At 43.1% G+C, this 26,356-nt stretch overlaps 1 protein-coding gene across 8 annotated transcripts in view; it reads right to left on the bottom strand.

Moving 5' to 3' along the window:
• Positions 1-26,356, bottom strand: part of LOC118512227 — a 96,852-nt gene that overhangs the window by 7,410 nt on the left and 63,086 nt on the right. For 3 of the 8 annotated variants that reach the window (XM_036056350.1, XM_036056343.1, XM_036056349.1), the window contains 2 exons: positions 13,429-13,543; positions 10,261-11,860 (listed from right to left, as the gene is read on the bottom strand). In XM_036056350.1, the coding sequence (XP_035912243.1) occupies positions 10,261-11,860; positions 13,429-13,543 (1,715 nt within the window). Of the gene's footprint in view, positions 1-10,260; positions 11,861-13,428; positions 13,544-24,692; positions 25,344-26,356 lie in introns of all 8 variants that reach the window. The other 5 variants (XM_036056345.1, XM_036056346.1, XM_036056347.1 and 2 more) reach the window with 3 other exon arrangements.

Here is a 26,356-nt window from a genome sequence, read left to right as displayed (position 1 = left end):
AGCTGCTTCGTTATCTCTCCGTGTAAGCCCACAGACAGCTGCGTCGAAAGCTTCGCGACGGTTTTCCCTGGAGTGTGGTGGCTGTCGATGAGGGGCACCGACATGGGGCAATAAAATTGAACAAGGATCCAGAAAGTGTTCCAATTGCATGTTTGTGATATTGGTGATATACATTTTTCTCCCCCATCTCACTGTGGTGGTGTGGCCGTATACGAATGAAGTGCCATTTTGGTTCGATTGCTTGAACGATGAGGATGACAGTGGGGAACATTAAATCAAGCAACGGGAGAATGATGCTTGGGATTGTGCAGTGGAGGAGGGAAAGTCAGAAAGGAAGGAACGAATGAAAGCGATTTAATAAGGATGTGTTTGTTGCTGTGCAATCGCATCGTATCGTATCGAAACGAAACGATCGTGAATCGTAATCGTTTTCTAAACGGTCCTGTCAGCTGTTTGATTCATATCGATTGTTGCTTAACTTTATTGTTTCGCAGGGAAGGCTTGACTTGAAGGAAATTTTAAAGCTTTTGAATCTGTTTTGCGGGTGACCGGAATTGAGAGGTTTTGAGCCTGCAATATCATTCAACATTAACATTGTGATAATAACAGAGTTTCAATGGCAGAGCTACTTTCAACTGAGTTATTGTATGAAGAAGCAATATCACAAGCTCGACATACCTCATGTGTCGTAGAGATGGTAAGGAACTATTTAAGAGGATTCTCGAATCCTCGTCCACTGACCAAACCTTTATCAAGCCACAAAACTTTACGACTTAATCCTTCCCTTGACGCTACAATCTCGAAAGGTCTCAGCCTGCGATTTCTGACTTTCTGTGTTATCGGCCTGATTTTACCGATAACTAGGTTGTCAGTCCTGCATATGGGGAGGCGGTCTGGATGTGATTTGAACCCGGATCCTGCCGTGTGAAGACCGGCGCTGCTGTCACCTCTGCCTCTTAAATGGCAACCAAGCTTACCAGCCTTTTTAGAATTGTAATGATCAACAGCAAAAGTGATAGGAGATTGGATTGAAAACTCCTAGAGCCCTTTGCCCATCACCAAGAAAGTTTGAACTGCCCATCAGTGATGTGAAGCTCTAAATAGGAATAGTCTCTTACCAAAAGTTTCAGCAAGTGACACAAAACATTGAGTTAGAGAAGCACTAGCGTCAAAAACTGATTAATGCAGGAACAGATGAGGATAGGAACAAATAGGTGGACTGGGACACTTTCGAAGTCCAAGTCCAATAAGACGCTTGTCTTCTTTCTTGTCCTAACAACCGCCAAGGTCATTAGACCTATCGATACCGCATAGTTGGATAGCCAGACACTATGGGGGCACGGTCCAGATGGTATTTGAACCTGCCGTGTGAAGATCGGCGTCGTTGTCGCATCTACCACCGGGCCTCCCCGGTCATCAATCAATTAATCAATCAACCATCAATTAGACACTGGATGATATTTATAGTTCCAGTACATCTTTGAGGATCCTTCGAGTGCTCTGTACAGTACTGACTAAATCCTTTTATTCACGTTTGAGAGGAATACGCTCAGACAAATGGTTAGTCCTCGCTCTTTGTCCTGGCTATTGAGAAACTGCTACAGTAACTATTGCACAACTGAATATGACTCCCCAGGAACCAGATGAGCTATCATCAGACATCGGAATGGCATCTGATCATCGAGTTACAGGTAAATAAAAATGATCATAATGGCAGACCTAGAGTTCCAGAGGGTGTAGTGTTGAAGAACAAGAACAGTAAGCCGTTGATGTGTCGGTCACAATAGTGATTAACACGGATTAGTCGATGGTAGCGATCCTGGGAAGAATCAAGGATTTATGTTGCGATCCAACATTTCGAAGTGAAAGCAGGGCTTGATAAGTAAGTGAGTAACAGTGATTTGACAGACGGCGTCTATCAAAATCCCTACATTTTTAGAAAACGCAACGCTTGACGCAGGAACGCTTACCTTGTTATTGCTTAAGTAAGATGGTAAGTTCTTAACAATGAATCGATTTAATTTATGGAGCCATGGAAAAAGGCTTAGCTAATAATTTTAAATACGATATTTAGCACCATTACTTCAAGAGAAACTCAGACGACGAATCCGAAAGTGTTCTTAATGCATCAGAAACGATTTAGAAAAATACTTTTCTTGCCGTGTGAAGTCTGCGCTACGGCCTCATGACCGTCTCATGACAATAGACTAGTATTGCCATTTAATTTATGGCAGTTTTTACACATCAACCACCATATGTAAAATTTAAGCAAGATTGAATGTTTATCAATTTATTACATATACGGTTCATTTAAAGCATGTCTATTTGCGCACTGAAAATTGACCTGCCTTAAGATAAGAGAGACTGCCGTAATAAGCTATTTATGGCCATTCATCGTGTTGTAAACCACCGTCCTAATTCCTATCGACGGCAGCTCGTTCAATACGGCACGATTACAAGTGTAATGTCGATGTTTGTACCATTCGCTCGGCACCACCAGAGTATCCTTCCTTCCGCAACGACCTCACTTTTCATTGGCAAGTATCATAATCCTGATTTAGGTCGATCGATGCTGACAGCACAAAGTTTAAAGTTACGGAGACCGAATACTCGTGCCGTGCCAGAGGGAGAAAATTGTTTTCTAGTTGCAGTGTTGCGCCCGTTTGATGTAAGTTAGAGCGGGCTTTCCTCTTTGCTCCAGCAGTTCTGCGTTTCATCGAAAGCTTGTTTGAATGTTCTGGGTAGGATGTACGCTTTCCGTGAATGCATGATAGGTCATTTGCATAACACGGCTGACCCAAATCATGCCATGGCTTGATGGCTGCGTGGTCCGTTTTCCGTGTTTCATCTGCCGTGATGTCCACGACTACGAGCAGCTGATAAGTTTGACAGCCTCTGGCAAGTGTGGTAGGAACCGGGCTTTTCTAGCTCTTGGAAACGGTGGTTACAGTTTGCACTGAAGCTTAACTTCACTAGCGACACGTCATAGCAAGGTTCGGCTCAGGGAATGGGTTGAGCGGTGCCAGTACGCTACCACTTGCCATTGGCTAGGGTCAAAGCTTTTCGTCTATAACTAGCATGGTGGTAACATCCTGCTGCCATGTTTATAGCCAGCAGTATGCGAACGCTTTTACCAGGCCGGTCGGCCGACGTTGGTTATTCACCGAATCTCGCCAAGCCTCACCAGCTGGGCAACACTGGAGTGAAAGAAGGGTTCCTGGTAAACAGTTTATTAGCATACAAATGTTGATAAGTTAGCTGTGATTTTTCTTTATGTCTTTCAATGCAGTCAAAGGGGTGCCATTTTCGTCGGGGCGGTATGGGAGAAAAGTACCAAAATGTACGAATGAATGTCGCAGACCTCCCCCCCAAATGACTCTGCTCTCAGGTCGGTTTTGTGCGTTGTTTTTTGTTGTTGTTGTTGCCCATACCACAGACAAAGTTTCTCGTTCCCGAAATACATTCCACAAAATTGGGTGAGCACGAGGACAGGGAACTTGGACTCGTGTGCGAAGACGGCAGCGGGTGAAATGGTTCTGGAGACTGGGATCCTTTACGTTCTGACAAGTTATTATTATTTTTATTACATTTGAAAAGGTAAAGGCATTTCGCTTTCCACCTGCAACGACGGACGGCTGGGGGAAAAGCAAAGCGGAAGTGGAGAAGGAATTTCCGTATGTTGCTCACACCGGCACATCCAGCCCCGGAAGCCAAACGTTCCTTGAAGTGTGTTTTGTTTCGGTTGGTTTGCCGTAGCCGAAAGACGAAGCGGAACTTCAAGTATCATAAAGCTTTGGCAACAGTTCCAGAGCCGGAATGTGAACTCCGGTGGTGTATGGTGCCATGCTCTTTTTTTTTGGATGCTTTCCAATAAGCCCTAATGTCATGGCCATGTGTATGCAAACGGGCACTCGACAGCATCATCGACAAGGAAGAATGAAGTGATTGTAGACTTTTGGCGGCAATAAGCAATAAGCATAAGATTGAAATGAATGTGGCGACCCTGTGGGAGGGTCGTATGGTTTTGTGTGTGTGTGTGAGTGGAAAGGGGATTGAAAATAGGTAATAGGTAAAAATTTTCCTAATAGCCTTCCACCGTGTCGCAAGCATCTCTATTCAGGTACATTGGTAGTTAAATTAAACCACAGTTCGATGTACTGAAGCGAGAAACATTTATGCGAATGGGTAAGTTGTTAATGTTCGTGGAAGGATACATTTTCTTTCTTGGTTGAATAAAGAGAATTTTAGGAAGTCTGTTTCAAATAGTATTCCGCAAACTGAGTCAGAATGAGTGAATGATCAAAAGCTTAGCAATGAGCTAGACGACTCAAATAATCACAAAGAGTTATCTCGAATCACTTATGATTTATCTCTCCGAGCCGACTTATCACTCACTGATTGTGTTTCAACTCACTCGTGAGTCAAATTACTCATTTGTGATTTCCGTGCCGACTGGCCACTCACTCATTCATTACCCTTTAACTCACTCACTTCGTTTCAACTCGTTTGTGAGTCTATTATCGCATTACATTATTTATATGGCAAAAACAAATTGTCTTTACTAAAATAATCGTATTATCGTGATTTAATTTGACAATGCGGTACTTATAACATTAGTGAGTAAAATATAGTGAGTTTGTTGAATGTAGTGCGGGAGCAACATTTTGCGAGTGAGTAAAAAACGTAGAGAGTGAGTAAAAACGTAAGTTAGTGAGTTAAATCGATGTGAGTGAGAAGTTAGCCAGCACGAAGAGTTAAATCATTGAACGAGTAAAAGATTTAACTCACTATTCTAATTCATTCACTCTGATGTAATTCACGCTGGTGAGTGGTTATTCCCATCACTACCATCAATGAATGACTTTGTGGCCTCAATAATTGTTCTTTAAGTCCCTTAATGTTGGAAACGTTTGTAAGGTTCCCAACGAACTGTCAGTAAAATGTCAAAATAGGAAGATAAGATAAGATGGATAAAGAAGAAGGATGCGCCTGCTCTGGGATCAGCAAAAAAGGAGTGACGAATCTCGAACCAAGTTAGGAGCGAGCCGAACCCTCACAAGCAGCGGACTCATGTTTTGGTCTACTGATACTAGATACTAGAGTAAGGCAAACAACACCGTCGCTCGTTTTCAAACATCCAAAGTTTTCTAATCTCATACTTAGTCATCTAAGTTGAGCTGAACCAACTACTTAATTGAATATAATTGAAAAATGGCTAGAAATCAATGTGGCACGATCGATAAGTAAATGTTTGATTGTACTTTGATAACTTTACGGCCTCAACCCTCATTTGCTACTGCGCCAACAAAAACCTGCAGTGGCCATGTCCAAAAGCGTAATGGCTTAACGTTGGGGCGGTTGGGGAGAAATTAAATTTCATGAATTGACTATCCCAGATTCGTTTGGCGCAATCAAGATCAACATATTCCAACACAACCGTCGAAGAATTTGAGGGCCTTTCCTCGTCCAAAACACAGAGCGAGGATGATATCCAGACCCAGGCAAATCAATAAAGCCCGCATTTAATTGCTACGTAATGGAACGCTTCTCGAGGCAGGAGCATCCAGACAGAATGTTTTCTACCGAAAAAGTTACTCCTTCTCGCCTGTGTTTCTGTGAGTGTGGCTGATAACGAACGTACCCAGTCACTCAGGCCCAGTCAGGTTAGGAAAACTCCAATCTGTGGCGAACGATTGCGTAGACAATGACGCCAAATAATGAATCAGCAAAGTAGGGAACTGCTGCACGTCAAGCGATAATCGGGACATGTCACCCAGCGAGAAAAAAACGAGATTATTTGACTACCATTTCCACCGTATGGTGGCGTTGCTCCCGGGTGCAATAATAAAGTTTTCCACGTTGTGGAGTTGCGTGAAATATTAAAACGTGAAACTGAAGCGATAATCAGGCGTTTGATTGTAGTCTAGGTCTCGGCCAATTTTATACTCCCTCAACCACCCCGACCCCCGCCGTATACATGACTTGGCTGTTACATTTAATGACTCGATTCGGAGAATTCAATTAAACGTGTAATGGGCAAGACGCGAACGAAAGCGTGTCATTATGAAGGATGACCAGGCGACCAAGGCACGCTGAGAAGCGGAAGAGACGTGCAGAGGACAATTGGGCCATCGGGAGGAAATCGTGCGTGTGACGCGCATGACACAGCACTGGCGTGTTTGTTGAATTTTGATTGATCGTTCGGCCACCGAGCCGCCAATATCACCGTCCGGTGCGTGTCTCGGATGGAATTGAGTAAGATTTTGGTGGATTGCCTGCGAATCCGTGGAGAAGTTGTTTTTTGTTCTGTCGATTGTTGTATTATTTCTCCAACGCGAGCCGGCTCTGCAAATCCGTCCCTGAGGATAGTTGGGCAGTAAAGTTGGCTAGTTCACGAGCTGGCACAACTGTTGATGATAATGTACCCATGTCGCCGTGCACGAAGGTGTTGATCTACCAGATTCCAGAGAGCACGAAGATTATACTTCTTGATTGTTATGGAAGCAAACGAATGCCCTCGGGACAGTGGGCCGTGTTTGGTTTACTGCAGGACTGTACGGGCAGGGCTCAACCCAAATTTGACCATCAGCAATGAGGTTTATTTTTGGCAAAAAGAAAGGGAAGATAAAGAAGGTTCCACGTAAAAGGAACGGCTACGACTGCAAGAAGGAAGCCAAGTGTAATGGCGAACCAACGTGGACCTGGTAGTTGTGTCTTGCTTTGGGGTGCCCATTTCGCTCGGCAACCGTCTGCATGCGAGAATGTTGCCAACATTAAAGGTATTGTAGTAAATCGCATTAGCATAAAAGCGGTTTCTGTGCCATTCGTGCCACTGCTATGTACAGCAATCGTGGTGAAATACGCGCCATGGCAAGGACTCACTCGAATGTTTGCAGAGGAAGCTGCTGGTTGGGATCGTTGGGCAAATGCGAGATGAGTGATGATGGAAAATAGCACCCTTTGCCTCGGGCATAGATCAACCGAAGGACGGTACAACTTTAGGAAACTTCTAACAAGGAAGTAGGTTGAGGATAGTATTAGCGATACACGAGGTACGTTGGTCGACAATTGGGGTTTCTTGGTTTTTATCGAGATGTATTCTCCCTTCCCGGCTCGGACCTGAGGCCTGAGTCATTGACGATGAAACAGATTGAAATGGTGGAAAACAGCAGGACTCGGACAGTCTCTAACGACGGGAATAATTTCGAGGATTGATGGCAAGTATTAGCAGTGTGGTAATACCGTGGCGAAAAGGATAATAATCCAACAAATAGCGAACAAATTACCATATGCAAATCAAGCATGTTCGGGGGCTGCGAGTTCGTTTTTCGTGGGTCGCCTTTTTTACACTTCGTCCGGTGTATTACAAGTTGTTTTGTTCTTACGGTTTTCGTGAACGCTCCATAATTGCTGAGTTCCCCATGGATTTTGAGGTGATCCAATTGTTGTAGCAATGATTTGTCCGGGACTGATCTGATTCAAATAGCGCAATCAGTAAAGCATGGCTTGCCAACAAGTTTGTTCTGGATTCTACTGCTTTGGATCGTCTGGAGTCTCATACTCATGCGAAGGACTATTCTGTATTCAAATCTGTTATGGGATATCAGAAGGTGGAAAATAGAGGGTTGAAATCATTGGACCTCCTCCAAAGTAATCGTGGTTTAAGGTTTGAACCATTGGTTAGACGAATGGAACTCGTGTAAACTCCATTAAATGCGGTTTGATTTTCTCTCTTTCTTCGGCACTAACACCACACAAAGTTCTTGGTCAGCAATTTTTAGAATGTTTTACTTGACATTAGTCGTATATTTGTTCCAGCTTTTGGGTGAACGTTCACTGGGACATTTGGGGTTCAATACATGATCCTGCCGTGTGAAAACCCGTCAACGATAGCGTTTCTTTTCTAATGCTCTTAAATGATTTTGAATTTCATAAAGGAAATATTGATCCCAGTCTTGAATTCTGCCTACAAGACCATGTCCAGGATACTCTTCTGCAGACTTCCGTCCCTTGCTGCAGATATTATTGGACGCTATCAAGCGGGTTTTGTTGGAGGAAAATACACGACCGTCCAAATCTTCACTCTACGACAGATCCTCCAGAAGTGCCGAGAGTATCAGATCCCCACGCACCACCTGTTCATCGACTGCAAGTTCAAGACAGCCTGCGAAACCATAGATTGGACCGAGCTATGAAACGTTGGACCGAGCTGGTTAAGGCTACTATGGACGGTGTACTATGCAAGTGAGAGTGTCGAACATGCTTTCGGAATCGTGGGGATTCGAATCGGGATTCGAAGACCGAGAAATTCCTTAGCTTTGCGGACATCTGCGTTGGTGTGTGAGGCGTACACCCGACTGAATCGCAAGGCTGATAGGATTGGATTGAAGATCAATGCGACGAAGACAAGGTACATGGTTGCCGGAAGGCTCTGATCGGAAGTAGAGTATATTGTTGATGGCGACGATCTCGAGGAGGTAGAGAAGTTCTGCAACCTTGGTACGATCATAACTTTGAATAACAACGTAAGAAGCAAAATCCGAAGGTGCATTGATGAGGGGAATCGTGTCTACTACGGGCCTCACAGACCCCTGAGATCCAGAAGACTGCAATAACGCATGAAATGCATCGTACATCGCACTCTGATACGGCCGGTAGTCTTGTACGGGCACGAGTCCTTGACTATGCTGGAGGAGAACTCCAATGCACTCGCCATTTTCTAGCAGCGAATGATACAACCTTTCTTTGGCGCTAAGTGCGAGTAGGACGTGTGGAGATGAGAATGAACCTCAAACTAGTTGAACTGTTAAGCGATGCAGGCATCCTGACGGTTGCCAAAGTCGGAAGTATGCACTGGTCAGGGCACAGGATGAGGATGCTGGACTCATGCCCTACCAGGAAGGTGATCGTCAGTGACCCGTTCGGCAAGAGGCGTAGAGGAGCACTGCGAGCTCGTTGGCTGCATCAAGTGGAGTCAGACCTGAGGGAGATCGGATGCAGTCGGGTTGGAGGAGTGCAGTCGTTGGACCGTGTTTCCCGGAAACGTAAGTATATTCCAGGTCTTGTCTTTCAGACGTGCTCCATAGAAGCGGGCCAAGAAAGAAGAAGAAGATTATATAGAACGAATCCCTCTATATTACCATATTTTGTACTTATAAATTAAGACATTTTTACTTGACTTAACCTACTTTTGCCTGAATTATACAAAGAAATGGTGAATTGGCATAGTGGTACTCATATTCCGATGCAAATTAATTGCCTTCGAAGAGAGTATTATCGTTGGTAGATAATTGAAGTTGATTGGGTATTTATGAACGATCTGATGAAAAGCTACATATAAAAGCAGTCAACCAGTTGTACTGTAATTTGTATACGTTGATTACGCCGCCAAAGCTTTGGTACCATGAGCAACACTTTTTCGCCATTTAACTGTTATTAAATTTAACAACAGCAATACGAGTTTTACTGCTCCCTAAAAACGACTCCCGACGACCAATAAATAGTTAATTGTTTGCACAAGCTGTCAATAGTTTTTCGTAATGAAATTTACTTCAATAACTACCGACCGAGCGTGATCAACGCTTACACGCTGATAGTTAAACAGGATTACAAAGGAAAATCGTAAACGAGGCACATTCTTAACGACCATATTTTTTTTACAACGGCCAATTCAAATTAAGAACACGCGAAACGGACTTCCTTGCCATCGATCATGCTCGTGCTGATTGAAGCAACTCCAGGACCATAAAAAAATAATGGACCGCCATAAAAGGAAGCACAGCGATTCCACCAAGAGAATTCCCGGGCGGCCGAATCGTTTCGTTAGGACGCCGACGACGTGAGAGGCCTGGGAAATAGAAACAGTTGCTCGGACACGATCGTGCTATCGAGAGCAAAATAGTTTACGACACATTTTGGGACGTATTTATTAGAACGTTGATTAGAAGTAGATAAATTTTTATCTCCCCCGAATGCTAGTCGGTCCGGTTCGGAAGTATCTTTTACTAGCGGACACTAAGAGTGGCATCGTGGGGAAGAATAAATTCATCATGCTTTAGATAACCGCTGAAAGTGTGCTACCGCCTCAGTGGTTGGCTGCGGCTCATCTTGCATCTGAAATTATGACTTATTGAACGATAAACCGCCATGTGTCGATAAAGCGCTCGAGCAAACAAAAGGCCGTAGTCGTCGCGTGAACAAGCGCAAAACGAGTTAGAAAAAAGGTAATGGAGAGGAAAAGTTGTTCCGTGACACACTTACCCGGTGACGTGCCGTCGGTCGAGTATCCGGTCGAGTAAGCACTTTCCGGCGATGAAAGCGTATGACCCATCGGTCCGTGCGGATGATGGTGATGGTGGCCGTGCGCCGATGGATGATGCAGATGGTGTACGCCCGGCGAAGGTGTAGTTCCGGCTGGGCCAGCTTGCGACCCGGGCGGTGGCGAGGACGACGATGACGATGACGACGGTGGCTGCTTGCCCGACGGAAGTGGTTGTGCCGGTGGATGCAGATGTGTCGTGACGTTATTGATCTGGTACTGATGATGATGCTGGGGATGGTGCTGATGGTAGGGATGTATGTTGGCCGAGTTGCTGGTTGCCCCGTTGGGCGCATTGTTGTTATTAACATGATTCAATTTACTGTTGCTAGCACCGTCGGATGCGTTCGAACCGTTCGCCGAGCGGTTTCCCGTCAGTTTGTGGAACTTGCTGGTAAAGCTGGCCGTCAATGAGCTTCCGCTGCCGGCAACTGTTTTACCAGTACCGGATGCCGACGCGTCGAGGTGGATGCTATTGTTATTGTTATTATTATTGCCATTGATAACACGATTACTTTTGGCGCTGGGTGCGCCCGAGCGCAGAACAGGTGACGTACAGGCCGACGAGCCTCGGGCAGGAAGTGGGGACGCATTTCTGCTGCCAGTGCCACCATCACCATTAGTGGCGGAATTGGTAGCCTTACTGTTGGAGCAATACAGCAAGTTGTTGTTGTTGTTGCCATTGTGCGGTTGTTGTTGCTGCTGCTGCTGCTCGTAGTAAGGACCGTACTGTTTGGAGGGTTGATTCGGTTGCTGCATAAGTTTGCCATACTTATTCTCACTGCACCCGGTCGACGTCGCCGCTTGGGTGGAGCTTCTGGTTGCTAGTGCCTGCTGATGGTGTCCATTGGAGCTGCCATACTGCGAGGAGGGTAGCGTTCCGCTGGCCAGATGATTATTGTTGTTGTGGTTGTGGTTATTGTTGACGTTGTAGTGCGTCGAGTTGACGGAGGAAGAGGAGGACGAGCTGATGCGTGTCGCGGCCGGATGTAGACGCTTGATTCGGGCACCTTCGAACGAGTGCAGCTCCTCGAGCAGTTCATTGCTCGAACTGGTGGCCGTCGAGTAGGTGCCGCGCGTGACGGTCGCCGTGTGTGACATCAGGTGACCATTATGTCCGGTAGAAACGGATCCGTTACCGGTCATAATGCCTCTCGATGGGCCGGTATTGCCGGCGTGGAAGTCAAACTCGGGCATTGTGTAGGGAAGCGCAGTGTCTGCCGCGTACGAGTCTACGCTTTTCGAGTAGTAGACGTTCGTCGGACCCGGCTCAAGTGTGTAAGATGAGCCGTTGCGAGAGATGCTTTTTGGCGATGATACGCCGGGATTGAATTGCTGCTGCTGCTGCTGCTGTTGAGGGTAGTGAAATGATGCTGCTCCAGATTGGCCGTTCACGGTGCCGTACGCGCTCGTCCAGCACTGGGCGCCTCCATCGGGCGCTTGTCTGTTGTGAATGCGGTGTTGTATGGGGTAGTGATCAGATTTCGGCGAAATCGGGACATTATCCTGGTTCGGCGAGTGCCAGCCGCGGCGACTGGTTGTCTGTCAACGGGAAAGGACAATTGTTAGAGACATGGCCACGATAGAGGATGTCACGAAAACTGATTGGCAGGGTGCATGTATGAAAACTGTGCCAAGATTTGATTCATTTATTGGAATTTAATGAGACTGTTCTTTGTTGCTGAACGCGTTGGATAAAACCAATTTTATCTGGATTATTGTGCAACACTGTCTGTTTGGCGAATAACCGATGCAATTCTGTGAAATGAATGGTCTTTTTCCAAAATTGGGAGAATTCGCGTTGAGCGTATTTTAAGCGTTATGATTTAAGCCGCTGTATTATGGAACTCTAAAAATAAAACAATTTGTTGCTATCCAATTACGAGTTGGCCATCTCATATATTTTTCACGAAAGTGATAAGCAGTGGTGGATATGACTCCTGGGAGGCCCTAAGTAGAATGAATGTTGGATCCTCAACCTCTCTCACATGAAATCCAATAACTGCTCCAGAGTTAGTCATTCAGTCCACTGCAGATGATCTTGGAGAATGTGCTTATGATGCTCTTTCTAGGAGTTCAAAGCCCCCTTATAGGTTTCTGAGCCTTCTAAATGGATGAGAACCTCAAGTCCTCACAACCCGCTTATAGGAAATTCTGACTACGTTGATATGAACCATGCAAGATCCGGACTCTAAGCATCTGTCTAGTTTTCTTATACTGGAATCTGCCCGTGGTGGTCAAAAGATGTGGCTCAATATTAATAATAATACAGAAAGGAGAGTCTTATGTAAAAGCTCTATTCAATATGGCTAGAAGTTAAGAATCCTCATTTGATGTTCAGAAGGATTTTTGTCCCCCAATTGTCAAGAGAATGTCATCAAGCGACCCAGCCGTAAAGTCTTTTTAGGCCATCCACTTGACCCGAGGAAGTGTGGTACGCCTAAACTGACATGGAGGGATGGCGTAGAGGCGTTTTTTCAAAACGGCCGAGATAATAGATTAGGCAGACGACGGCGCTAGACCGTGAAGGTTGTCGAAGACTTTTAAATGTAGACCAAGACCGTAGCATGTAGTTTTACTCTACGTAGTTGACATGACACAATGATGAATTGATAAATGGGTCGACAGGCCAGAGGACTATCGTATCAAAAATCATTAAAACCATTAATTGGGGCGGTCCGGTGGCCGAGGCGACAGCTGCGCCGTTCTTCACACGAGGCAGGTCATGGGTTCAAATCCCATCCGCACCGCCTCGCCGTACGTAAGGCTGACTAGTTTACTACGGGGAAAATTAAGTCTCAGAAAGCCAGAAATGGCAGGCCGAGACCTCTCGAGGTTGTAGAGCCAAGGAAAGGGAAGAAGAAAGTAGTCAGCCCTGCGTACGGGGAAGCGGTCTGGATGGGATTTGAACCCCGGTCCTGCTGGTTCTGGATTTGCCACCGCCAACGGATATGACATTGAAGAAAGAGAATGCAATATAATTTAAGCTTTATAGGATTATTTGCTATAGTAAGGTTCCATGGGCACTGTGTAGTGTTGATGTCATTAAGTAACCTTTTCGGTTGTTGCAATGAAAAGCATTTAATTACAGTTGTGCAGATTAATCTTACATGACTTTGAATCGGTGAAACTTCGCTGCGTCTAGCAGGGCTGCCGATGTTGGAATCTGTAGCAAACGAGCCGCTCTTGTAGCCATTTTGGGTCGTCAGGACACCGAAGTTGTTGCTGGAAAGAAGAGAAAGAGGCACAAAGATAGCAAGAGTTAAAACAGATCCATTATTTGGAAGGATCATTCGGAGCAGGAAGAGTTATAGTATCCACTTAATGTTTACATTCCGCTTGCATCACAAAGGTCATGTATTGCCACCGCGGGCGTGGCGAAAAAGCTCACGAGATTAATTGAAATGTAGTGATATAAATTACTTGTACTGGGGTAATTTTTCAGCCCGAGCAAATAAATGCAAAGAAATTAATTATTCAACGCACCGAGCCGCTGGACCACAGAACGCGGTAGATAGGGCTCTTATTTGCGACTATTGTTGCAAGCGTTGCTAGTATGAGTGGGGAAAAAACCATACAACTTTGAAGATTGAATTTAGCAAAAGCACATCGAATCACCAGAGAAAAACCGAGTGCTTACTTGCGTTGGCTAAACGGTCCCCACAGCTGGGATTAACTGAAATCTTCTACCTATGTTGCAGGACATACCGCGTTCGCTAATTCAATTGGTTGCAAAAGTGAAAAACTTATCGTAAATCAGGTGCATGACGAAATGCGGTCGCTTGTCGGGCGGGATCGGTTCCGCGAGGTGGAAGTTTCCGACACTTTTCCGGTCCGTTGGTAAGCAAGTACGTGTCATGCGGGCGAGTACGTGTGATTTTTCCTTTCCGGAGAAAAACTCGTGTGATGAACTTTGAGGGATGAAGAGGGTGAGTTAGTTTCCCTCGGTTGGAATGTTGTTGGGAAAAAGAGCAAGGTTTCTGAGTTTTGTGAGAACTGTTTAGCTGCAGCCGGGATCTACACGATAACGATAGTTTTGTCAGCAATAGTTTAGGGTTGGTTTGTGAGACGAAGACGTTATTTTTTGTAAAAACAGACGAAATTCTTCCCAACAAAGACGTAACAGGAAACCGTTAAATAAAGATGGTTTTTCGCTAATCCAAAATTCAATACCACCGAATGTTTTCCGCAATGATCGTTGTGCTTAGAATTTGAGGATGTCCTCTGCTAACTTTAATCCAACGATAAAATACGTCACTCGGAAGGCTTGTTGGGCTGCTTATTCTGTTCTATCTACTCTGCCCGACGCGACGTAAAGTTCCCGAAAAGATAACAAGCGTCGTTAAATGTATTGCTTCCACTCATGAGCCCTCTTCTTTTTCTCTATTTCCCAAAACGTGGCCCATTAGATGTGGCTGGCAGAGATGGAACAGATAGCAACGCAAGCTAGCCACATGTGCAAGTAGGACGAACTAGATTAAAACAAGCAGGAACCCGCACGAATGGGCCAACTTTTTTGACTGCATCTTTAGTGAAGCAACGGAAAGCACTCACACTACACGCTCCCCTTTTTTCGATGGTATTAGTTTCTGTTGCGGTTTATCTGTTTGGTCGAGGCCTGTTCTCTCTCTCTCTCTAGTGTTTAGTTATTCTACCGAAGGGAAAGCATTTCGAACCCCGTGCCCATGGCTGGTCGATAAATTTTTATAAGCACATTTCCCAGTGGAAAAATAAAACCTTGAAGCAGCTCGCTCGCTCTCTAACACAGTTTGTGGAATTAACGCGAAAAACGAAACGGAAACTGTTGAACCATAGTTAGGTAACGATGGGAAGAGCTTGTTGAGGAAATTACTTTCACTGCAATGTATTTGTTGCAATTACGGCTTGTTGTGTAAGAGCGAATAAAAATCATAATTATCATTCTCTTATTTGTGTGGGATACAACAATGTGGTGAATGTGCTGCTTGAATCAACACATTTTTCATTTATCAAATTCTTGTACGTATCAAGAGTTACTGTTTCTCTTGTTCTCATTGTTAGCCTGAATGAAATTATGTAGACTAAAACATGAACGGAATAGTTTAAGCATGTACATAACACCTGCAAAAAAGAGTGGCAAACAACCCCTGGAACTGAAACAACTAACCATGTACAGTGACCGGCAAAATAAAGTGCCTTAAAACATATTTTTTCATTAAAATAATTTTCTAAAATGAAATAAATCTAATACACTAAAATATGTTTTATATCATAATCTTTATGTGCTCTGTAACATACAACACTAACACCAAACAAAAAATAAAAGATTTTTTTGTTGTAAAAATAAGTTCGGTTAGGTTCAATATAAACATTAATAATTAACCAACAATTTATGGGTCCTCCTTTGCGCTTTACGATTTATTGCAACCGCTTTGGCATGCTGTCTATCAAAATTTTCAGACTGGCCCAGGGATATAAAAAAATTGTCTTTATTTGTTACACCTTGCATCGAGTCTTGGTTTGTTTATCCTTGCATCGAGCGATTCTCGATTGAGTTGAGATGTGATCGTTGTGATCGGCCATTCTACCGGCTTGTTTTTCAAACAGAGCGATAGAAAACTATAGCTGTATGCTTCGGGTCGTTATTGTGTTGGAATATGATTTTTTCCTTCAAACCCGCCTTGATCATTCATAATTTCAGATGCTCGCACAGGATGCTGATGCAGGAATCAGCTTGTATTAGAAATTAGAAATTGGAAAAGGTTTGCAGCTAATAAAACTTAAAGTTTTGAAAATAAGTAATAAAAATATTTCAATGTGCTTGATTCATAATTTACCAATACAATTTAAAGACATAGAATAAACTATGAAATGAGCACTTTATTGTGCCGGTCACTGTATTTCTATGTACAACTGCAAATGAAAATCATTGGTGATTTTGAGTGGGGTCCCGAAATGGAAAATGAAACCTCCGTAGAATTACAAATGAAACGAATTAAATCCGGGCAGCTTACGAGTTCGCTGCCAATTGGGAGTTAGCAATAATGGGAAGCAAAAAGGGACAGAACAACGTTGGGATGATCCAGAGCGTAGCTTTTTAGCCGGAACCATTAACCGAGACGAGACACGTGTGCTAAGGGTGGGAGGGCGAGCAGTGACTAGGTTGGCAAGATACACATGTGTTAAGGAGCGGCAAGACTCGCCCATAAATGTTATCATTTGTGTTACAGGAGAATGGGAGCAAAGCATCCCCCATCCAGTAGAAGAGAGCCAGAGCGTGTTCTGACAGACTGAACAAAGACAGAACCGTCTATCGCGGTGTTAGCGTGTGCATTTAAAGAACACCAATGAAATGTTTCACCTGTGTTTTGAAGCTTGTTGTATAACGATCAAATTAACTAGTATGGAAAACAAGTATGCACGGTTGTAGAACACATCATTAAACATTTGAACCTGATGAGAGTTAGTAATTAGGTTGAAATGCGCTGATAAACGTTTACCGTGCTCAGTATATTTAATTGTACTGGCAGATCGGCTTCAAAACGTGATAGAACGCAGCAACATTTCCAATTCGATCACTGAGAAGGAGTTAGACGCGTGAGCATCAGCACGCTCGGCACATCCATACCGCGTAAGCATAAGCTATCGCTGCATGAAATTAAATTGTATCCAACGTGAAATTCATTTGCTGCTCATCCAATTTCCAACCCAGCGCGGTTTAAGTGGTGCAGATGCAGATGTCAACGGCGAGTTGAAATGCGACGTGACGGTACAGAAATTGTAATCGGATTTCATTTACACACGGAGTTTGCTGTAGTCCGCGAATCGCACCGCTCATGCACGATGAATGGGAGCGTACGCAGGAAAGGTGCACCCCGTTGGAACGCTGTCATTTTTGATAAAGGTTCGCTACGTTAGCTTTTTGACTGGTGTCAGACGTGAAGGTGTGGGGTTTGGCAAATGCCAGCAAATGACATGTGTGGTTCTGGATGCTGGATATGCTTGTAGCGGATGGTAGAATGCTATAATTAGAATAGACGTGTAATGTTCACGCGTTTTTCGTTGCAGCCATGGTGTGAATGTACATATAGCTAGGTATTTTGATATGAAGCTGAGTTAATGCAGGGTTTAATTTAATAAACAAGCTCATTATACTTCTTGCATCATATGAGTGATGGGCAAAAAGCATAAACGATCTTGATTTTGCAACCTTTTTGCAACTGTAAAGTTGAGTGATGAGGCCTATAGATTATTCGCTAGTTGTAGCTTTTTTGTGATAGAATGGCTGTAGCAAAGACTGATTCTTTGTCCATTATCCATGCATAGACGGCATCGTTGGAACGGTTCAGTGGTCGATGCGACAACGGCGGCGGTCTTTATCTTCCATAGTGAAGACGGACTATCCAACTATGCGATACCAGTAAGTCTAATAAACCAGAAATGACAGGCATGACCTAAGAAGTTGTAAGGCCAAAAAAGAAGAAGATAAGTAGACCAGAAACTGGTAGGCATGACCTTAGAGATCGTTGGGCCAAGAAAAAAGATTGACAGCATCGTATTTGAAGAATTTCTGCTCAGCCAGATGCGGCTCTATCGAACAGGTCAGATAATAATCCCCAGCAGCAATGTCTAACCTTGACGACTACTATTCTTGTAGGAAGTAGCACTTCAACGTTTCTACTGCATTAAATCGAATGCTGTCGCGATGCTTAATTCAAAATTCACGGCTCAAATATTGTTGGTAGATTTCTACCGTGATCTCTTCGTTTAGTTGAAGAAGCTCATAGCAGACCACATTCTGATGGTACCTCCAAAAGCACAGAGTAATTTTGTTGGAATTAATATCCAAAATTTCGATGATGAGACATGGCCGGAACATTTATAATTTTTCCGACATTTTATAAACGATGGAAAATGACACTCTGAGTTACTATGAGGGCCTCTACTAATTATTCTTGTTTTTGTGCAAGACCTTCGTCAATGATAACCCCTAGTTGGTCATTCTCATACTTATGAAGACTTCTTCTTCTTCTGTGGCACTACAACCTCGAAAGGTCTCGGCCTGCCATTTCTGGCTTTCTGTGACTTAATTTTACCCGTAGAAAAGTAGTCAGCCTTTCGTACGGGGAGGCGGTCTGGATGGGATTTGAACCCCGGCCCTGCCGTGTGAAGACCGGCGCCTCTGTCGCCTTGGCCACCGGACCGCCACCGGACTTATGAAGACTACCGCAACGTTATTTGTCTTTCCAAAATAAAGTGTTCTTATTTAAACCAGAAATGCTGCTTAAATTGAAACCAGAAATCTCATAAACAAAAACAGATTTCTTGTAAAAAAATGTTATAAGGCACTAACATTACTTTTTGCAGAACCTACAATAACTATGTTCAAGTGTATCAGCTTAATAATTGACAGTGGAAAAGACATCCTTATGATCCCATCGAACGCCATCACTCCATCTCAGTTTGGGTCTACCACGCCTCCACTGTCTGTGTGGACGGACTAAAAGTTCTTTAGCGGATGGTGTCATTCTCATGACATGACCAGCCGATTTCATGGTGGTGAGATCATCGTACAGCTCGTAGAGCTCGTCTTTAAGTCAGCTCCGCCATTGTCCTTCCCCTCCAAAGGGCCTAAGAGGGCTTCGTCAGTTTTGGAAAGAGTCCATGTCTCAGAGGCATATGTGAGTGCTGGGACTATAAATGTTCTGTACAGTCCCAGCTTCGTCTAAAAGTAGATACGTCAAAAGCGGCAACTATAGCTCATACGTAGCAGATGATATTTAAATTGCACAAAATATTGTGCAATATACTAAAGCCTATCCAACTTGCCGTGCAGATCTCGGTAGTGTGAACTGTTCATCTGGTATTTCATCATGATTTTGAGCAATACATATTGGGATCATTTCTATTTTGTGAGATGATCATATAAAAACAGAAACCGTCAGAACGATGCTAATAAATAAAGCTCAAGAGTCAATTAGACAGAAATTACTCTCCTTGTGACAATGGCAAATAAAAGAAGAATGGCAAATTGCCAAACCAACGGAACGAAGCGCTAACTGTCAGCGGGATGGTTGATTGGATCCGATGTACAAATCTGTCTAGACAATGTACAATAGGTCTGCCGCTCGGCTGTGCTATCGAACCAATGCAATCTTTTGGCAAATCTCGCTCGCTCACTCGTGCTCTCTCGCTCTCTCTCTCTCTCTCTCTCTGGGCACGCCAAATGTCCCATAAAATAATTGTGCTGAAACCTACTTTCTCCTCAACGCAACTTCACTTTATCGCTGTTTCGAAGGAGACGAAAACGGGCCCGAAAGAATTTAGCGATTTTAAATCATCTATTCGCGGCACATTCCGGTCCGGTTCCGCACACTCCAGCCAAGACGCCAAGGATCGTCCGACGGTGATGGTGGCATGGTTTTGCTTTCAAAATAATCAGAAAATCGATTTTATTTATTATTGGCTCGTAAAATGTGCTTCCGGTGCTTGGGTTTTGGATTCGGCATTTCCTTATCGTTCGACGCTGTGTGTGTGTGTACGGTCGCGTCTCTGCCGAGTGTTGAAAGCTGTCACTTAATTGAGGCGTAAAATCAAATCCGTACCGTCGGCGGGTTGACATCTGTCAGCTTAAAATGGGTTTTCTATTTGCTCGATTTAGTGAAGCCGCTAGCCGGTTCCTGGGTACACCGCGCTACACGGTGACGGATGCGTCCTCCATCAACACATCACCGTTGCTTCAAATCGAATTAGTGACACACAAAGAGGCAGGCGTGCGGGACCACAATGGTGGATAAGATTTGTTGGGAAACAAGGACAACGATTGTTTAGGTGTGCTTTCTGCAGTTTCTATTTTTGAAGCTTGAAGGACGCTCTCGTTCGCGGTCGTCATTCTGGTGTTTTGCAGCACGGGAGCAAATATTTGGTAAGCTTCCATGGTGCTCGGTAGACGACGAATGTCTTGTGAAGTGATGTGGTGAAAAATCCAGCAAGAAAAAGGAGCATTCGTGTGTGTATGTGTGGAATGATGGATTACCAGTGCAGAGATGTCTCGAAAAGTTCAGGTGGGAGATTGAGTAAAGGTACGGTGGAGAATGGTCAGGGCAGAACACGAAGCCTAGCGAGTAAACATTGTCTGCGTTGCAAAAGTTCCTGCCTGTGTGGGCGAATGTCGAATGGTTTCGAGGATGTTGGCAAATGTTGTGGCTCGTGTAGATAGGGAAGCGATAGACACGGTGATGCTCTGGCCCGTATACTGCATGAGGATGATAAAAATAGTGTGTTTCTAGTTTCATCCAGTTTTTCATCAACATCATCATTGTCATCGCAATCATGTGGTGCATTCGAATGATGTTCTCATGTTTTGCTAGCTTGGCGCACAAAACCGCAATTGTTTCGACGACGCTTTTGGGTGGAGGAGGACGGTATTTCAAGGTCTAATAAAGGGCCCTAGGCTCGGCAGCGAAAAAGTACTTCATCTTTGTAGCATGACGCGTTCAATGTTAGACGGTCGGCTTGCCCATGCCATCCATTCATAATAACGCTTCGCTTCTGCAACCGTATGTTAGGCGTACCGATGGTGAAAAGTTGAGTAATGAAAAACTGTCTGGCGACGGTCGCCGGTTCTGGCCGGTCGGGATGGAAGAAAATGTTAGAACAAGCAAACTTTTCATGTTTTAAACATGCTTTAAGTTTTTGTGTGCTTAAATTGAGAGCGTGCACTTAAACAAAAACGCCAAACAAACATGAAATGTTAATAAACACCATCTTGGGGTGAGGATGTGCTACAGGATGCGATGTCGCTGTCAACATAATGAAGAACTTTGACGATGTTTGTTGATGATATTTGATTTTTTTTTCTGAATATTCCTACTTTAAAATATTTAACTTCAGAGATGCATACGTCGTACTTCAAATGCACCGCTATACTTGTTCGAATAGATCACGTATCAAGAGCATTTTTAAGTTCTTTTTGTAAAAAATAATCAAAACCTAAAAACACATTAGCCGATACTCGGTTCCCAGGACCGGCAACCGTTCCGCTCGCCTCTGTGTTGCAGCTCTATCACCCATGGCTTGGTAAATATTTTCAAACAAAAGTTTAAACAACGGCAGAACCAATCAAGCCATAATAGCATAAAAGCTGATTATGGTCGTTAGATACTTTGATCATGTTAGGTCGAAACGAAGCGAAGCAGTGCTGTGGTGCCTTTCTGTGGCGCCCAATCTGCATTGCAACAACGAAAAGTGAATGCTGCGCTACTGCAGTGACTGCTAAGCTTCACCGGCCTGCAAGTGAAAGTTGAGCGAGTCGGGCACGTTCCAGGTACGTGCATCGATAGCAAATGATGGCACGGCACAACTGTGACAAAAGGCTATTGCCAGCCATTTGCACAGTTGGCTGGTCTGATAAGCTTTCGGTTTCATTATTTGTATGTCAAATCACTAGCCAGCCAGCCAACCGTTTGGATGCTGATGCTGCCGACTGAGGCCTACGATTGTTGTCTGCATCGCGGTACGATACAGCAAAGTAAGCATCCTCCTGCTAAAGTAGAAAATGATTTTATTTTGCTGCTGGGAAGGAAATTGTTTGGAGCTATGCTTTTTTTGTACAACCACCGAACTCAATGAAAGTGTTTCGATGTAAAGAAAGTTCGGTTGCAAAGGAGGTTTTTTTAATGTTTCGTTAGATTGAAACCTTAAGCGCTTGGAGGGAAAAATTCACAAGATGCATGACTACGGTGGTGAAAAAAAACAAACGCAAAGAAAGGGGATATTTGAAAAATGAGGAAGATTCGGAAGAAACAAAAAAAGACAATCATTTTCAGGAGAAAAGGGAAAAGAAAATTGAAGCAAGAGTAATGTTTTAAAACGGGAAGAATGGAGTTTTTTGTGAATAATGTACCCTCAGGCAGCTTCACACAATACACTGCGCGAAATAAGAATAGCACCACCATGTTTTTGGGAAATAATTTCAAAATTTATTTACTGATTCTTCTATCATCAATTTGGAAAGTCACAGGGTTTTTCAGTTGATAAGGCAATAGCATCCATTTTTATCGCAGGCTTCTTAGATGGAATTGCCCGAGCACTTACCCGAGCGCTGAAAGGACGTGTACAGTATCAACGGCTACTATGACAATATCATCTGAGGACATCACAATAAAAGGTATTTGATATCCCTGTCATCTGTAGCCGATTCCATATCAACTTACTTTGTTTGCCTTTCTATCTAAGAAGCCTGCACATGAAAATGGATCAACTGAAAACCCCTTTAATATAATTTACTTTAGGCCTTTTTGGATCATTGAGCTGAATTTTTGCAAAACATTTAAGCCAAACAATTTTTGAAAAAGGATGCGAAAAAAAGGCACCGCTGCGACTTTTGAGCAACGGATGCCTACATTACAAAAAATAAGCAAATTGAACTACATTTCCAATATATTAGAAGTGAATGTACGAGTAATTTTTGGGACGATACGGTGCCCGGACGATAGCGACGCCAGTCTTCACATGACAGGATTTGGGTTCAAATCTCATCCAGCCCGCCTCCCCGTACATAGGACTAACTATCCAGCTATGGGTAAAATCAAGTCACAGAAAGCTAGAAATGACAGGCCGAGACATTTCATGGTTATACTGCTAAAGAAGTCTTTTTGGCCATTTTTTCTAGAATACACAGCTCGATCATATCTCAGCATTCTCGAATATGATGGTACAACTTGTTAAAGTTATCCAAATGTTTGCCGGTTCCATAAATGTGATTAGAAAGGATAGACTTAAGGTTGCATGGTGGTTAAAGATCCGTAGAACGTGTGTGGAAATCATGCTCTAGTCACTTTAGAGCTAATAATCGCAAGATATTTCCCTTGCTACGAATCAAAGTTGCAGTTCTTAAAAGACTCAAATTGGTCGAGAAAGATAATTTATGACATTTGAATACCCTGTACTTTCAACATTGTTGATATTCATGCTAATGGAATCGTGAAGCCCTGTGAAGTTGGACGGACCGAGACTCCGAGCCTGTTACAAGTATTTCTTTTTTGACAGAATATGCTGTACACAAGTGACCCACAAGTGATGCACAGACCCGGAGTCCAGTTCGTTCCTATAGGAATCGAGTTCGACCCGTGGGTGCGACGAGTCCGAGTCGACTTCTAGAGATTTTGGGACGACCAATGGATTAGACTGAAAGGGTCGACTCTTACTCGTTGGAACTAGGAATACGATCCGAACGAGTCCGGGTCGCTTACGGATGCTTCCGACCCGATAGGTTCGGGTCGATCCTCCCATCACTACTTTAAACGTCTTGTGGCCACTGAACATACTACAACTCTTAAAGAAAATGCAAATAAGAATACTTTTCTCTTTCGGCTAACTAATTTTCTCAAAATATTTGCTTATACCGCACCATTGCTCAGCTATTCAAGCATATTACCAACATTTTTCAAGAAATATACGTCTTTGGCATGTGATTGGGAGATATTATGACCGATTTTTTCTTGAATAGACAACTACACAATGGTATTTTTTAACATTTACCTTGCATCAGAACTTACTGTACTGTTCTCGGCTTATTGTTACCAAATGAGCAGAACACATTGGATTCTTTCGTTCAAAACTTCATCTCCAATGGGAACTGACAACAACTTAATGAAAACTGAGTGAGATATTGGTAAAAAATAGAGCAGTTAGCTGCTTTTGCAAGGAATATCTATTTTTATGTCGTACGCTTTTTCATGAATCTGGTGACTTAAATGTATAAAAAGCAAGCAAAACTGCCATACCGTCCTTCAAGAACAAACAAAAAAATAATTATACAATTCTCAAAAATTTTAACGCAATGATTCAAAAACGGTTAAAATAGAGCAATAAAAGTAATTTAACTCTTAAAAAAAACTAGACGAATTAAATTAAAGCGACGAGCCGGTAGGTCAGTTTTGAGAATATTGTAAAATTTTCTAAAATATTCCTATTTCGCTCAGGGTATCTATGCTTGTTATTTAAAATAATGTTCAAGTCAAAAAATAAATAAAATAAAGCAAAATTACTTAAACAGTCAATAGTTTATAACTTTATCCCAAACTGTAATAAATCAAGCTCTGAAGTTTAACAGAGGAGTTTGAGTTCTTCACGGTAGTTACCTTTTAAACCAACCGAAAAGCTCAAATGTCTCTTCCAATATATTATCAAAGTTCTATTATATATTGGATTGAGCCTTTTTTGGTGTGGTTTAGTGTTATTGTGTATCAAGCTCGTTCCATTTCCTGAGATCACATTTTCAACCCTTTCCTGTATGATAGCGGGATGCTGTTGGGAAACAATGCAAGAGCCACACTCAGCACTGACTGGCAGCACCCATTCCAATGTATAGAGCACATCCGTTTCGACTTACCCGTTGTTTCCGGATTTATTTTTGTTTCCCTTTTTTCTCGGTCGCACAATATGATTTTCCATCCATGATCGCAATTTGGAACCGAACATCTTTCGTTTCCCAGTAGACTCATACACAACGGTTGTGTGCCTTTTTCGGTGTTATCTAAATTTTTTGTTTCTTTTTGTGTACTGTCTTTACCAAACACGGGGGAAAATCGTTGCACGTACACAGGCTGTCACTTTCGTAGCATAACTGCAAGCAGTAAGAACTGGGTTAGGTGTCAGAATATCGTGTCCTTGTTTTTTTGCTTCAATAGTCTTTTTCTGTTTTTCTGCAGTTGGTGGTTTTATTGTTAGACTAAACCAAAATCGCACTTTTTTATTTCTAAAATACACACAATACGTACGGCAACAAGAACTAAGCTGGTGGACATTGAATGCCTTAGCCGTTCTTAACTTATCAGAGTTCGTCAAAGTGAACAGATGTAAAAAAAAAAACACACACACAATAAACACTGCCGCGAATGAAGGAAAGAACGAACGGTCGACGTAAAATGAAGCAAGAAGTGAGAGCTACACTTAATTCACTGGGTAACTTGTCAGCCACTTTAGCCGGATCTGTCGGACAGTCGGGATATCCCCTCGGGGCCTCCGGATGGCTGGTGGTAACCTGAAAGTGAAAAAAACGCAGAGAGAGAGAGAGAGAGAGAGAAAAAAAAGATATGTTTAATTCCTACCCATTTCACATTAATTGCATTTCTTAGTAAAGGCGGCGTTATTTTTTTTTTTTGGTGGAGTCTCTCGCTTTGATAACCGTCAGGCGCAGAGGCACACTGTTGTTTGGGCGAATATTTGGCATGAACACTTCACATTCCCCGGATGCTTTTGTATCGTTATTATCAAGTGGAAACGCAACGGAAAAAAGGATTCCACAGCAGCCGACATCAATGAGATTAATAAGAGTCTTTAAATTCTCGCCGACAACGCAAAGAGATGTCCCGCCCGCAGGCATTTTCTTCGCAGAAGATGAAATAGGAAAAACGGGGAAAGCATTCTGTACAGCAATTTTGTTTTAAGTTAGACAGTCATGTTGAAGTGTGAGCGTTGGGCTAAAGATTTCGGCTGTCGGCGAATGTTGTAAAATGTTTTTGATAATTTAATTGTTGGATAAAAAAGCAGTTTTAAAGGAACAACGAGGCGATATATTAAGTCACTAAGTTTATTTAGGATACCAAATAGAAAATTGAATTTAAGAACAAAAGCTTTTAAGTGGTTTCCGTGCTGGCGTAAACATTTTCCATTTGTCCACTCAGTAATGATGAACACACTTTTAATACAATTTTAAAATAATGAATCCAGCTCGATTTGCATAATCAAGCTCTATCAAAATAATCCATCGTTGATGCTTTTAAAACGCGACTGTGCGTTCCGGATGGATTATTGATTTGTAAAAAATCAGATTAGTGGAACAAGTAGAGCTCCCGAGTTTTGCTGATCAAATTGTAAAGTTTCTCACTGAGACGCACAAATGCAGTTCTACTTTAAGAGAGCGCACAGGGTTTTAATTCGATTACAGGTTAATTGAAAAAAATGGTCAACAAAGAGACAGACAAACGTAGACTGAACGGAGCCATGAAACTCGAGCTCGGTGATAAATAGGGAGACCAATGTAGGAGATGCAAA

This window comes from Anopheles stephensi, chromosome 3, assembly GCF_013141755.1.
Source record: "Anopheles stephensi strain Indian chromosome 3, UCI_ANSTEP_V1.0, whole genome shotgun sequence".
NCBI lineage: Eukaryota > Metazoa > Arthropoda > Insecta > Diptera > Culicidae > Anopheles > Anopheles stephensi.
Note: the sequence above shows the minus strand (reverse complement) of the source record. Positions and strands in the feature narration are given on the sequence as shown.